The sequence below is a fragment of the Megascapheus bottae genome, chromosome 6, assembly GCF_031878675.1.
Source record: "Megascapheus bottae isolate mThoBot1 chromosome 6, mThoBot2.hap1, whole genome shotgun sequence".
Classification (NCBI taxonomy): domain Eukaryota; kingdom Metazoa; phylum Chordata; class Mammalia; order Rodentia; family Geomyidae; genus Megascapheus; species Megascapheus bottae.
Window position 1 is genome coordinate 72979953 of NC_143514.1, and position 14354 is coordinate 72994306.

A 14354-nucleotide genomic window follows, 5' to 3' on the forward strand; every position below is an offset into this window, starting at 1 on the left:
ATACAATCACTGGCACTTCTAAGCCAGTTTTCAACCACTGAGTTCCTCACATTTCAGCTTCTTGAGCCCTATCCCCCTCTGTGGAACCCTAAAAGCTGTTATCCCTGTGTACCGTTCAAGGCAGACAGTAGGAGTCTCGTTTGAGCTACCAGGAGTTTCTTTTTCAAAGGTACTGAAAGTCAGAGAGGGTGGCCTGAGGCCAGATGTCCAGAGAAGCCAAAATAGGGATTTGAATGCTACCCTCTCTGATCTGAAGCCCAAGCTGGCATTCCTGCCTACTATCTGACCCCCTGCTTGGCTAGAGGGACCCCAAGGTTCAAGGAAATGAATCCAAGAGAACACTTGAAGATTATGGGGGGAGGGGGGAAACGTATTCTGCATTTACTATCCGTTTCTCTGCTTCTAAAGCAATGCAGATAACCAGGTTTCATGCCAATGGCAGACAGACAGACAGACAGACAGACAGACAGACAGACAGACTCAGATAATTCCCCACAGCAAGAAGAAATGCCTGTGTGTTTTTCACTAGCTTCAAGATTGAATTGTATTTATTATCATCATAGCAGATCTGTGGAGTCAATTTTGCTTTTTCTAGAGGGAAAATTCCCTGGAGGGCTGTGGTGGTAAATGTGTTGATGAAAATAAACATTAAATCCCACTCAGAGCTGCAAAGATAAGTCCCTTCCTCAACCCCCAAGGCTGACCTCACAGGCGGATATCCAATGACTCTGGACCTGGACCAGAGACATCTTTCTGGAGCAGAAAATGTGGCCTTAGGGCCCCTCCAACTGGGCAGAGCTGGGGGGAAGATTTAAAGCCCAGTCTTTGGGGAAGCTGTCCAGGAATCTACAGACAGAAGAGAAGCAGGGTCAGAAGCAAGCTCATTCAGGGCTACTAGGAGCAGAAGATGTTGGGGAAATACTGATAATAGGGATTGTAGCTCCACAGATTTCTCTTCAGGCAGTAGACAAAGTTCCGGTCACAGGTGCAGAGCTGTGCTGAACAGAAGGCCCCTTGCTCTGCAAAAGAAACACAAATGCAGAGGAGGAGGGGGAAAAACACTCTCCCAAGACTCGTTGTTCAAAGCCAAATCCAAGGACTGGCTTCAAGTCTGCATTTACGTAGTCTCCCCATCCTCCCCACAAAGGAAGCACAGCCCTACCTGGGGGGGGGGGGGAATGCCTACCCTGAGGGAGGAGACACTGCCACCGCTCAAGGAGAAGGGGGGACATTCAGTCCCAGGAGACTAGCTCCTGTCCTTGGGGAATTTCCAGCTCCTTCTTGGAGAAACAGAGGCTCCTGGAGGGATCCATTCCCAGGCTTAGCTGCGAACCCAGAGGACCTGAACATGAAGCCCACTGTCAACTGGTGAGGCTTTGCGCTTCAGTCTCTCCATGTGCAAAATGAGGGGGACTAGCCAGACGCTGGTGGCTCACAGCTGTCATGCTACCTACTCAGGGGGGAGCTGGGATCTGAGAATCGAGGTTTGAAGCCAACTCAGACAAGAAAGCTTGTGAGGTGCTATCTCCAATTAACTACAAAAAGAAATGGAAATAGAGCTGTGGCTCAAGTGGTAGTGCTATCCTTGAGCAAAGAAGTTCAGGAGCAATGCTAAGGCCTGGAGGTTAAGCTCCAGGAGCTGCACACACACACACACACACACACACACACACACACACACACAGGCACTGATGATTCATGCCTGTAATCCTAGCTACTCAGGAGGCTGAGATTTGAGAATCATGGTTCAATACCAACCCAGGCAGAAAAGTCTATGAGACCCTTATCTCCAATAAACTTTTCCAAAAAAGGCAGAAGTGATGCTGTGGTTCAAGTGATAGAGCATTAGCCTTGGACACAGAGAGGCTCAGGGACAGCACACAGGACCTGAGTTCAAACCCCAGGACCAGCAAAAAAAAAAAAAAAGGAAGCTATGCATGGTGGCTAGCACCTGTAATCCCAGCTACTCAGGAAGTAGCTAGGTTCAAAGCCAGCCAGAGCACTAAAGAACAGATCGTGAGACTCTTATCTCTAATTAATCACTAGAAAATGGGAAGTGGGGCTGTGGCTTAGGGCTAGGGCGGTGGCCTTGAGCTGAAGGGCTCAGGCACAACACCCAGGCCCAGAGTTCAAGTCCCATGACTCACACACAAAAAAAAGAAAGAAAATGGAGGAGACTAAGCCTATTCCACAGGTGTTTGGTTTGGGGACAACATGGATGGAGTATAAAGGAGTCTGCAAAAGCATCTGGTGTCTAGTGAATGCGGAGTGTTAAGACATGCCAGCCTCCCCCCAAAAGTCTTATATGGGCCCTGCCTTTTGTCCACACTCTGCTTCCCAAAACAAACTGGCTGCCATGCCAAGTAACAGAACACTGCGGCAGGAGAGATCCTGGCCCCAGTGGGAAGCCCAATCTTACCACAGGTGACAAAGCCCCACGCGAATCTGTATTTGTATGACTGTGTCCGGATGCTACAGCCTTCCTCCTCCAGCTCCCCATAACACTGATCATGTGCCCAACAACACCTGCCAAAGCAAGAGATTGGGGTCCTGAGTGGAGGGGCCCATTCTGACTCCTTGTAAAAGAGTACATGACCAAAATGTTTGTGTCAGGCCAACACTAAATTAGAGCCATGCTGGGCCCAGTGGTTCATGCCTATAATCCTGGCTACTCAGAAGTCTGAGATTTAAGGATCACAGCTTGAAGCCAGTCCAGACAAGAAAGTCTATGAAACTCTTATCTCAAATGAGTCACCAAAAAGCCAGAAGTGGAGCTGTGGCTTCAGTGTAGAGTACTAATCTTGAGTGAAAAAACTAAGAGATGATACCCAGCCCCCGAGTTTAAGCCCCAGTACAAATACACACACACACACACACACACACACACACACACACACACACACACACACACACACAATTCGTCAGGAGATAAATCAAGGGGAAAGATGGTACCTGCTGTGCTTTGCACAATTTCCTGCTGTGTAAAGTATACTAGGGGAAAGTTTCTCTTTAGCAGAGGCTACCTGGGTGGGTAAAGACAGTAACAGGTAATATGACTAAGTTCTTCCCTCTCTCCCATCATAGCTGCCACTAGCCTACAGTTCACTAACCTGGGTTTTCCTCTTGGACTTACACTTAGACTACATTTCCCAACTTCCCTTGCAGGTGGGTGTGGCCACATGATCAGGTACTGGCCAGAGGACTGTGGGAAGAAATGATCTACATTGCTTTAGCCCTAATATGAAAACTTCCCTCCTATCTTCCATTTTCTCTCTTTTTTCATCAGTCCTCTAGATGGAGACTACCCAACAAAGAACTCTGACACCATAGAAGATGGCTGAACCACAAGATTGAGGGACCTATAACTCTCAATTAACACGATACACATGATACTATGAGATGAGTAATAAATGTTAGGCCTGACAGGTTGCATTTAAATACTTTTTTGATTTATGGAAAAACTGAGGTTACACAAGGGACTACCCATTTCTCCTATTACTCACATGCCAGTGTGATACATTCATTATAATTAATTAACCTATATTTGAATACATTACTGAATAATTACTAATGAAACAATATTGCTTCTCTAAGTTGTAAACAAATTCATAGTTTATTTACCTTTTTTTAGTTTAGTTCTTTTTTGTGTGTGTGTGTGTGTGTGTGTGTGTGTGTGTGTGTGTGTGTCTCGGTCGTGGAACTTGAACTCTGGGCCTGGGTGTTGTCCCTGAGCTCTTCAGCTCAAGGCTACCACCCTGCCCCTTGAGCCACAGTGCCACTTCCAGTTTTCAGGTGGCTAATTGGAGATAAGAGTCTCACAGACCTTAGTGCCCAGTTTTGAGCTACAATCCTGAGTTGCTAGGATTACAGGCATGAGCCACTGCGCCTAGCCTTTTTTTAAGTTTTTATCTAACGACATTTGTGTGTCCTGGGGTCCTAGCATGGGTAACTGCTATGTCTCTTCAAGTTTTTCTTGGCCATGGAAATTTCTGCCTTCCTTCTTTTTCCTTTCCTTTTCTTTTTTTCCTCCCTCTTTTCCTTCCTTCCCTGCTTCCTTCTTTTCTTCCTTCTTTCCTTCCTTCTTTCCTTTCTTTCTGTGCCCACACATATACCAGTACCAGGGCTTGAATTCAGGGTCTCACGCCTTTGTGTGGCTTTCACTTAAGGCTGATGCCTTACCACTAACTCACACTCCTACTTCTGGCTGTTTGCTGATTCTCTGGAGATAACAGTCAACAGTGAGGGGCCGGGAGTTTGGCCTAGTGGTTAAAGTGCTTGCCTAGCATGCATGAAGACCCGGGTTCAATTCCTTGGTACCACATACATAGAAAAAAAAGCCGGAAGTGGTGCTGAGGCTCAAGTGGTAGAGCTCTAACCTTGAGAAAGTCCAAGGACAGTGCTCAGGCCCTGAGATCAAGCCCAGGACTAGCAAAAAAAAAAAAAAAAAAGAGTCAACAGTGATATTAACTTGACACTATGTTGGAAATGAACTTCACCATTTAAGGGGTTGGGGAGACATGGGGGGAAAGTAGGAGAAAATGAGAGAGGGGTTAACATTGTTTAAAAAGAAATATACACTCATTACCTTATGTAACTGTAACGTCTCTGAACACCACCTTTACAATAAAAATGTTTTTTAAAAAAGTCTTACGGAGGGGCGGGGAGTTTGGCCTCATGGTTAAAGTGTTTGCCTAGCATGCACGAAGACCCGGGTTCGATTCCTTGGTACCACATATATAGAAAAAGCCTGAAGTGGTGCTGAGGCTCAAGTGGTAGAGTTCTAGCCTTGAGAAAGTCCAAGGACAGTGCTCAGGCCCTGAGCTCAAGCCCAGGACTGGCAAAAAAAAAAAAAAAAAAGTCTTATGGATGGGGAAATGGAAAGACATCCCATGCTCATGGATAGGGAGAACCAACATAGTGAAAGTAGCCATACTGCCAAAATTGATATACAATTTCAATGCAATCCCCATCAAAATACCAAAAAAACATTCAATACTGAAATAGAAGGCGTAATCCAAAGGTTCATATGGAACAACAAAAGACCTAGGTTAGCCAAAGCAATACCAGATTTTAAACTTTACTATGGCGCCATAATAATAATAATAATAATAATAATAATAATAATAATAATAATAGAAACAGCATGGTATTGGCACAAAAACAGACCAGAAGATCAATGGAACAGAATAGAAGATCTAGAAATAAAACCCCATACTTGTAATCAACTTATATTCAACAAAGGAGCCAGAGAGGTCCAGTGGAATAAACACAGCCTCTTCAATTATTGTTGCTGGGAAAACTGGGCAGCCACATGAAGAAAAGTAAAAATGGATCCCAGCCTATCACCATACACAGCATTAACTCAAAATGGATCAGACCTGAAATCCTGAAACTATTACACGACAGAGTAGGAGAGACACTGGAGCTCATAGGCACAGGCAAAAACCTCCTGAACAGAGTCCCAGGGTCACAACAGACTGGAGAGAGACTAGATAAATGGGACTACCTAAAGATAAAAAGTTTCTGCACAGATAAAAGCATAGCTACCAAAGTAGAAAGACAGCCAACCAACTGGGAAAAGATATTTACCAATAATACATCAGACAAATGCTTAATATCCAGTATCTACAGGGAACTCAAGAAAATAATCCCCCCAAACCCAACAAACCAATCAGTAAATGGGCAAGGGAACTAAAACAGAGATTTATCAAAAGAAGAGGTTAAAATGGCAGAAAAACGTATGAGAAAATGCTCATCATTCATGGTCATAAAGGAAATGCAAATAAAAACAACCCTAAGATACCACCTTACCCCAACAAGAATGGCCAAGATTTTGAACTCAGACAATGACAGATGCTGGCGGGGTTGTGGAGAAAAAGGAACCCTACTACACTGCTGGTGGGAATGTAAACCAGTACAACCACTCTGGAAGGCAGTTTGGAGGTTTCTTAAAAAACTGAAAATTGATCTTCCCTACAATCCCGCTATACCACTTCTGGGCATCTACCCTGAGCATCATAACCCAGGATATGATAAGGACACCTGCTCAGCTATGTTCATCTCTGCACTATTCACAATAGCCAAGTGATGGAAACAATCCAGATGCCTCACTACAGATGAATGGATACAAAAAATGTGGTACAGATATACAATGGAATTCTACATAGCCAACAGATAAGATAAAATAATGGCATTTGCTGGTGAGTGGATGAAACTAGAACAAATCATGTTGATTCATGTTGAATAAGTCAAGACCAAAGGAACAAAAGGCACATGGTCTCCTTGATATGTGGATATTAGATCCAAACAGTACAAGAGCAATGACTCAATATTCGAGTACCCAAGGTTATAGATATGGTGTTGAAGATATAAACACAACAACATAGACATAAAAATCTATGATGGGATATATACTCTATAGATTTTGTTATATTATATGTATCTATGATGTATAAATCCTCAGTTCAATTTTAATTATGTGCTAGTGATTTGGACATAGAGATTCCCTTCTTGAATACTTGTTTGTTAAACATGACATTTGAAATATGATATAAAAATCAGTGTTAATAAAAATCTTTAAAAAAAAAAAGTCTCATGGATGGGCCAGGAGTTTGGCCTACTGGTAGAGTGCTTGCCTAGCATGCCCAAAGACCTGGGTTTGATTCCTCAGTACCACGTACATAGAGAAAGCCAGAATTGGTGCTGTGGCTCTATTGGAAGAGCTCTAGCCTCAAGAGAGCCCAAAGACAATGCTCAGGTCCTGAGTTCAAGCCCCAAAACTGGCAAAAAAAAAAAGTCTCATGGACATTTTTGTCTGGGCTTGTTTAGAATCTCGGTCCAAACTGCTCAGCCTCTTGAGTAGCTAGGATTACAGGTATGAGCCACCAGCACCTGGCCCACACAGGAATTTTGTTTATTTCTTTCTTTACTACTAAGACTAGAATTATGATTAATTTATTTTGCTGGTCTGATTTGTTGCTCTTGTAGTCTTTTTTCCTGTTAGCCTCTCTGAGGTAACGTGGTAGAAATATATGTGCTTCTATTACATTACTTATTTACATATCTCTACATAGTTCTCTGCTTGAATGTCTACACCAATATCCATATTAAGCTAGGCAACGTATTGATGCCTCTTTCTGTAACCTGTCACCATGGAAATCGCTCTACACCCACTTTCCTCGCTTCTCCAGCAGTGGGAAACTTGGCTCCCACCACTTGCCATCCACGTGCCTAATTAAGGCTTTCCATTTTCCACGTCTGCTGGCATCATAATTGTTGTTAAATAGACTAAGTTTTCCCAAAAATAGTACCTCGGCCTCATGGCTCTTTCTTCTAGACCTGTCACACTTTCTAATCAAGGGATAGAATCTAGGTCCCCTCTTCCTTACTTTTCTTTTCTTCCTTTTCTGACACATGGTAACTGTATAATATGACACTGCATATTAGATGCTACTATGCAATGATCTAATTAGGGTACTTTGCATATTGGTTACTTTAAATATTCATTATTCTTTTCTTTGTGATGAGACCATTAGAAATCCTCTTCTGAAATGTTTGTTGTTATTGACCATCCTCATTCTACTGTGTAATAGAAAACCAGAACTTACTCCTATCTAATGTGCAACTTTGTACCTATTGACTAATTTAGGTGTTTTCCTCCTCAAAGCCTTTGTGACTGCCCCAACTAAGAGGGCGACACTGGAATTTCTGAGGTTGAAGATGAAACTGCTACTCTCTTCTGTCTGGCAGTTTGGAATATTCTGCTTAGAACCAGGGAGCAGCCATGCTGTGAGGAAGCATAAGCATCCTTGCAGAGGCCTCACTGAGAAGTGTGGTGCTCCCCACAAGGCAGACTGGAGCCACGAGCCAAACACAGGGTGAATCATGCAGTCCCAGCAGAGCTGCCCAGACTCTAACAAAGCAGAGAGAGCCATCCATGAGCCCAACTCAGATGGCAGATCCCTCAACAAACTAAAGGGCTGTGGTTTCTTCAAGGGCTGTGGATTCATGATGCTGCAACAAAGCAACACCTTAAGCTGCTGAGATGCTGGGACTGTTTGTAAGGCGCCTAACAAGAGATTCTTAGTCAGACAGTTCATTTCTCGGAGCTTTAATTTTCTAGTATAGCCTCAGCCAGCCCCTGGTTGTTCATGCCTGTAATCCCAGCTGCTCAGGAGGCTAATATCTGAGGCTCTCAGTTCAAAGCCTGGGCAGGAAAGTCTGTGAGGCTTTTATTTTATCTCCAATTATAAGCAACAACTGGAAGTGAAGCTGTAGTTCAAGTGCTAGAATTCTAGCTTTGAGCATAAAAGGCTAAGGGACAAAGCTTAGATCTTGAGCTTAAACTGTGGTAGTGGCGCACACGCACACACACACACACACACACACACACACACACACACACACACACACACACACAATGCTGCCTCAATATTCATCTTGCAAACACACGTGAAATGGGATGGGAAGTGGGTAGAGTGGTGATATTGGCTCACCTATCGGTACCATCCTTAGGGGTCCCTCGGCCACCCCAACCGCAGTAACAGCCATAAAAGCCATAGGCCCTCAGGGCATTCTTTCCAGTCACTTTCTCGATCATGGACTTCAGGTCAAGCAAGCTCCCTGGCACGGCAGGCACAGCTGAAAGACAGCCCAGATTCCCAAATGACAAGGGGACACCAAACATGGGCCTACTTCCTAGTCTCTCCTGCCTTTGTCCCATCCTCTTTGATTCTCCCAAGCCAATGAGGGCAAGCAGCATGGAGACGTGAGTATGTGTGTGGACTTAAAAGGAGGGGACCTGTGTTTGGCTGAATGGCCCTACCACTAATCTCGTCATGTTATCAACGTGGAGAAGGCAGCAGGGAGCTTTCTGTCTCTCCCTGCAATCCCCTTCCTTCCTACCCACTCATTCCCTAACATACCCCTGAATGTTATGCCTTAGAACCGAAGCAATAGAAAGATGGAGCCACAGGGGTTTTTAGACACCACTGAAGCCAGCTCCCTCTTCTTGCAAATTGGGAAGATTTTGAAAAGGGAGAGTCATTTGTTCTATTTTTTAACGTGTTGTATGTCCTTATTTTATTATCTATCTATCCATCCTACCTACCTACCTACCACCAATCTATAGCTATTCATTTGTATTTTTTCTTTTACTGGACCTTGATCTCAAGGTCCAGGCTCTGTCCCTTGGCTTCTTCATTCAAGGCTGACACGCTACTACTTGTGCTGTACTTCCACTTGCAGCTTTTTAGTGGTTCACTGGAGGTAAGAGGCTTCCAGGTTTGTCTACCTAGGTTGGCTTTGGACTGTAATCCTCAGATCTCAGGCTCTTCAGGAGCTAGAATTCTAGATGTAATTCTCCAGTGGTCAGCTTCTGTTTTCTTTATTAGTTTCTTTGTGTTGGTTTATCTTGCATTCTGGGATTGTGGGGGGCGAGACAGATATCTGCCTGCCCTTATCCATATGTTTCTCCCCTTCTACAGCAGCACCCTAAGTCAGAGGAAGAATACAGGCTAAGGGAAACCAAGACCCTCTCCATCTGTGTTGGAAGTGCAGAACCAGGATTCAAGCACTGGTCTCCCATCTCCAAAATCAAGTGTCCTTCCTCCACTACCCATCATTCCCCTGGAAATGGAAGTCATTCAGAGGCCACTGAATCAGTACTTACTACAAACCAAAAACCAAGCCAGTGTAAGGATGCTCCTCATCTCTGCGTCTCTGGAAAAGAGAATACATCCCATGACTTGTTTCTTGGCTATTGTCCACGAAGCCCATTCTGATCTCCCCCTCCCCCCCACCCCAGCCTACTCACTCCCCCCACCCCCAATCAGGAAGACCAGGCAAGCTTCCAGAAAGAACCACCTCCTGTGCTCAAGAATAAGTGGGCCCTGTGTGTCCATCCCAGCCTGTCAAGTAGCATTAACTCCATTTGTCAGTGGGGAAAGCTTAGCTCAGAAACCTGAAGGAGCTTTCCAGAAGGCCAACAAGTTAGTAAACAGCAGGATTTGACCACTGAACGTGCGCCCCTCCCTGTCCTGCACAGCATTCCCCTTGAGAGACAAATGAATTCTCCAAATCCAGGGAGTTCCATTCTGTCCAGCACTATCTCCCAAACTCCATCTCACTGTAGGGCTGTGGGCTTGACCTTAAGACAAGAAATTCCATGTTCCCCCCCACACACATCACCACCCCACTCCAATTCCGCCTCTCAGTGGCTGCCTACTTCTGCCCTAAGGACCACAAAGGAAGATCCAGGTGGCTCAGCGGCTGTGATCTGCCAGGATTTTCCCTTCAGTGCCTCATTGTGTGCAAGTCCCCAGGTTGAGGGGTCATCGTGGTGATGCTCTGCCTGTGCCCCTGGCACCACCCAAGGCCTAGCAGCCAAACACATAGCTTCAGATTTCCAGGACCTCTGGCTATTGGACTGGCCTCTGTCCAGCAGAGCCAATGAGTTCCAAGAACATTCCTGAGGGTTCTGTTCACCCAGCCTGCCCTCCCAGGGCTCTGAGCAGCCAGGACACAATGGCCCCAGACCCCACCTTCCACACAAGTCTTTCTCTCTTGCATGGTGAAGATGGTAACTCGCCCTGGGCACCTCTGATAGATCAGGCACCATCCATCCATCACTCTTCAAAACTGTCAATGACTATGGCAGGTAAACTGTTCAAGCTGACCATCCCACAAACTGAATGAATGGATGAATGAGTGAATGAGTACATGAATGAATGAATAACAGGTACTGATCTTACAGATTTCAGAAATTAAAGTTTGAAGAGGTGAAATGAATTTCCCAAAAGTTTAGCCCACCAATGAATATTCTCCTTTGACAGACTTTATTCTACCACCACTCAGCAATCCTCGCATATTAAATATGTCTTTACTTTCTATCTTTTGGTAGTGTGGAATTTGAACTCAGGGCTTTGCTAGGCAAGTGCCCTCCCACTCGAACCATGTCCCCAGCACTTTCATGCTGTGATTACTTTTCAGGTGGGGTCTCTTGTTTTTCCCCAGGGCTGGCCTTCAGCCCATGATCCTTTGCTATGTAGCTGACTCACTGGTTGATATGGGATCTCATTATAGCCTTCTGTTGTAATCACCTCCTCCTGAGCAGCTGGAATTACAGTTGTGAGTCACCTCATCAGGCCGTTTCCTTCCTTTTATGATGCTTTGGTATTTTCTGTGTCTTGCTAAGTTAGGGAAAGGCTGCCTCATGGGAATAGGTATTCTGCACAGAAATCAGTACCCCCAAACAATCCAGTAACCCCACATTCTGCTCAAATTCTCACAGTCCCTAGGGTCTCCTACCCTAAATCAACCCAGGCAAGGTTCAGACAAGGAGAAAAGTCTGGAACCACTCCCATTAGACAAGCCCAAAGGCTGTGTCACAGCCACTACCCTCTATCTCCCCACCTACCTCTCACCCCTCTATGCTTTCCATTCAGAACTCTCAACTCAGGCTCTGGGCCTTTCTGCTCCTTTTCCTGTTTGCAGTGTCCAGTGCCGATTAGCAAGTCCCCTTGTGTCTACGAAGGGTACTGCAGGCCTTCTCTGGGGACTGAATAACAAGCCAGCGTTTCTGATTGGTTGACCTCACCAAACCTAAATAAACTATCACCCAGCTGCATCTCAGAGTTCCCTGGGCCTCAGGATGGGGAGTCAGCACAGCAGGAGGCCTTATGGAGGAGTCTGGAAGAGGAAGGCAGGTTTCACAGAAGTAGCAGTGGAGACCTAATCCAGACCATCCCTGAAGCCCAAGGCCCATCCCCAGGAGGAGGAAAGGATGTGGCCTTGTCTATTTTTGTCAAATGACCAGGGAACCCCACCACAAGATAATTTCAGAGTGGAGTCAGACTGCATAATAAGAGGTAGAGAGCAAAGAAGCAAACTAACGGAAGCATAGGCTAGGAAGTGGCCAGATCCCCTGAGGGACAGACCTCCCTCCACACCCACCTAGGGGAGCCCTCTGCTCCCAGGACCCCCTGTGCACATCTCTGGCTGGAAAGGAGCAACACCAAGGCCTCCTGTCCAGGTGTTAGCTGATGCCCCCAAGACATAAGGACAACCAAAAGGCTGCCCCTCCCTTGGCTCTGCTCCCCCACCTAAGGGCCAAGTACCCCCTCTCACAGCCTCTCTCTGAACCCTACCTCCCCACACCCCTGCTGAGCCAAGGCAGCCCCAAGAATGAGAATCTCACCAGTGAGCCCCTCTCTGTCCTCAGGCCTGGAGAAGGGGCAGTGCCAGGCCAGCCTGGTTTTTAAGGGCAACTGTGCCCGCCTCCGACACTCCTGCTTGGGTTGCTTCCCAGATTTCTGGTTAACTCACACAGAAATCTGTGGCTTCCATCCAGACACCCCTGGGGATCCCCTCCCTCCGACCCAACCTGCCACCCTTCTCTCCTCCTTGAGACAGCTCACAGTTCTGGGACACTGAGGAGGCTCTGGCTTCATACCATGCATGACTCCAGGGTTGTTTTCCACCAGAGATCAAGCTCTTCTCTCCATCACAGCCAGTTTTTGTCCCCAGCCCTTGGATCCTTGTAGTTTTCTCAGTTCACAGTGGCTGCTTTTGTTTCATTCTAACTCTTTTAGCTTGAACCAAGGGACAGTGGTGAGAACTCAGTTTTCCCCACCACCACTTCTGTCCTCTTCTTGTCACTGCTGATCTCAAAATCCCAACTTTCACAGGAGATGCGACAGAACATTGCTTTCCAAGTCCCAGCTGGTGCCTCCCTCTTTGTTACTAGACTCTATAGAATTCCTGTGTTTCTTCTCTCTGACAAGGGAGGCACCAGGCTTGCAGATAGAGAAATGCAAGTTGTGCTCTGGTCACTTAGTAGCTGTGTGACCCTGAAACAACTTGCTACATTCCTCTGTTTCTTCATGTGAAGCATGAAACTCTGCGGCCCAGAGGCTCCTGTTGGAGGCATTGTAAAAATCCAGGCACACCAAACCATGTTGAGAGGAAAATGTATAGCTCATGGGGTCACATCACAAGCTCTATGTTGCTCTAAATCGTGGGTTCAACTCCTTCCTTCCCCAATATTACCTGGTAGTCATTGTTTTTAGGATTAAATGAGTGAATGCAGGCACTAGACTTAGGGCAGTGACAAATGCATGATGACACTAATAAATAATGGCAGCAAACCTTCTGGAATGTTCTCTTAGGACATAGGCAACTATAATTATTTTCCCTTCCATGCTTGCTTTTCTTTTCTTTCTTTCTTTTTTTTTTGCCATTCCTGGGGCTTGAACTCAGGACTTGGGCATTGTTACTGAGCCTGTTTGTGCTCAAGGGTAACACACTACCACTTGAGCCATGGCACTACTTCTGGCTTTTTCTGAATAGTGTTTTTGGAGGTAAGAATCTCACAGACTCTTTTGCCCACACTGACACCATACTTCTGTTAATCTCTACTTTCTATGGTTTTTGTTGTTGTTGTTTGAGAAGCCATGGAATGAAGTAAGCCCTCTCACCACGTCCCTGCGCCTGTCTGGGGAGGCGCTCCAGGAATGGTTCTCTAGCTGGGACCTGCCAATGGAGGCTCTGAGGAGCCACAGCAATTCTACCCCATTTATTTATGGGGTTCCTATGCTTGCCAGGCACTGCTGGGGAAGCAGACAGTGAGGCCTGAACTAAATGGGTGCAGTAGCATAGCCAGCAAGGATAATGAGATCAATCCTGGCTACATTTCCCTTCTCCCTTTTTTTTTGGCCAGTCCTGGGCTTGAACTCAGGACCTGGGCACTGTCCTTGAGCTTTCTTAAGGCTAGTTCTCTGCTTGGGCATAGCACCACTTGAGCCTCAGCTGTACTTCCAGCTTTTTTTCTCTATGTATGTGGCTGTGAGGAATCGAACCCAGGGCTTCGTGCATGCTAGGCAAGCACTCTACCACTAGGCCAAACTCCAGGCCTTCCTTCATCTTCTTGATCCATTTCCTCTCCATCCTCACCCTGCCACCCCAAACCAGCAAAAAGTCAGCCAAAGAGGAAAAATCCACCAATTCCCTGGCCTCAAATGACCTTGATTGCTAGCTTTCATTTTCCTTTAGAAGTCAAGCTTTCATCCCCCACCCCCACCCCAAAATGAACTGTTGTCCAGAGACCTGTGTCCACATGTAACCCTTTCATGCCTTGGCTTCTTCTATGACCTGAGCTTGTTCTCAGGGACTCCTTAAGGCCCACGTGGCCGGCACAGGAGATTCATCCTCAAGCTGTCAGAGTGTTCCACCTCCAAAGACACCACCACCAGCTCCTCCTCCTCCTCCTCCTCCTCTTCCCAGTTTCTCCCTCCAGCCTTCATAAAGGCCCAACTGTGCCACCTTGTCCTTGAGAGACATGCTACAAGTGTGGTGTT

The 14354-nt window shown here is 46.1% G+C and overlaps 1 protein-coding gene across 2 annotated transcripts; it reads right to left on the minus strand.

Moving 5' to 3' along the window:
- Positions 1 to 530: 530 nt before the first annotated feature.
- Positions 531 to 12366, minus strand: Pla2g5 (phospholipase A2 group V). 2 transcript variants are annotated; one of them, XM_090335688.1, is made up of 4 exons: positions 12197 to 12366; positions 8496 to 8640; positions 2420 to 2526; positions 531 to 1019 (listed from the first exon to the last, which is right to left on the minus strand). In XM_090335688.1, the coding sequence occupies exons 2-4, from the start codon at positions 8597 to 8599 to the stop codon at positions 895 to 897; spliced, it is 336 nt and encodes a 111-aa protein (XP_090191814.1). In that variant the 5' UTR covers positions 8600 to 8640; positions 12197 to 12366; the 3' UTR covers positions 531 to 894. The 2 variants fall into 2 exon arrangements, with proteins under 2 accessions (XP_090191814.1, XP_090191813.1); XM_090335687.1 differs by lacking the exon at positions 12197 to 12366 and adding an exon at positions 9671 to 9716.
- Between the last annotated feature and the right edge of the window lie 1988 nt (positions 12367 to 14354).

What these genes read in the sequence shown, in the direction of transcription:
- Pla2g5 (XM_090335687.1), bottom strand. Translation starts at nt 9,710, where the DNA reads ATGAGGAGCATCCTTACACTGGCTTGGTTTTTGGTTTGTA. An exon ending in GGCTTGGTTTTTGGTTTGTA is followed by an intron (nt 8,641 to 9,670) that starts GTAAGTACTGAT and finishes GCTGTCTTTCAG; the next exon opens with CTGTGCCTGCCGTGCCAGGG. An exon ending in CCTAAGGATGGTACCGATAG is followed by an intron (nt 2,527 to 8,495) that starts GTGAGCCAATAT and finishes TTGCTTTGGCAG; the next exon opens with GTGTTGTTGGGCACATGATC.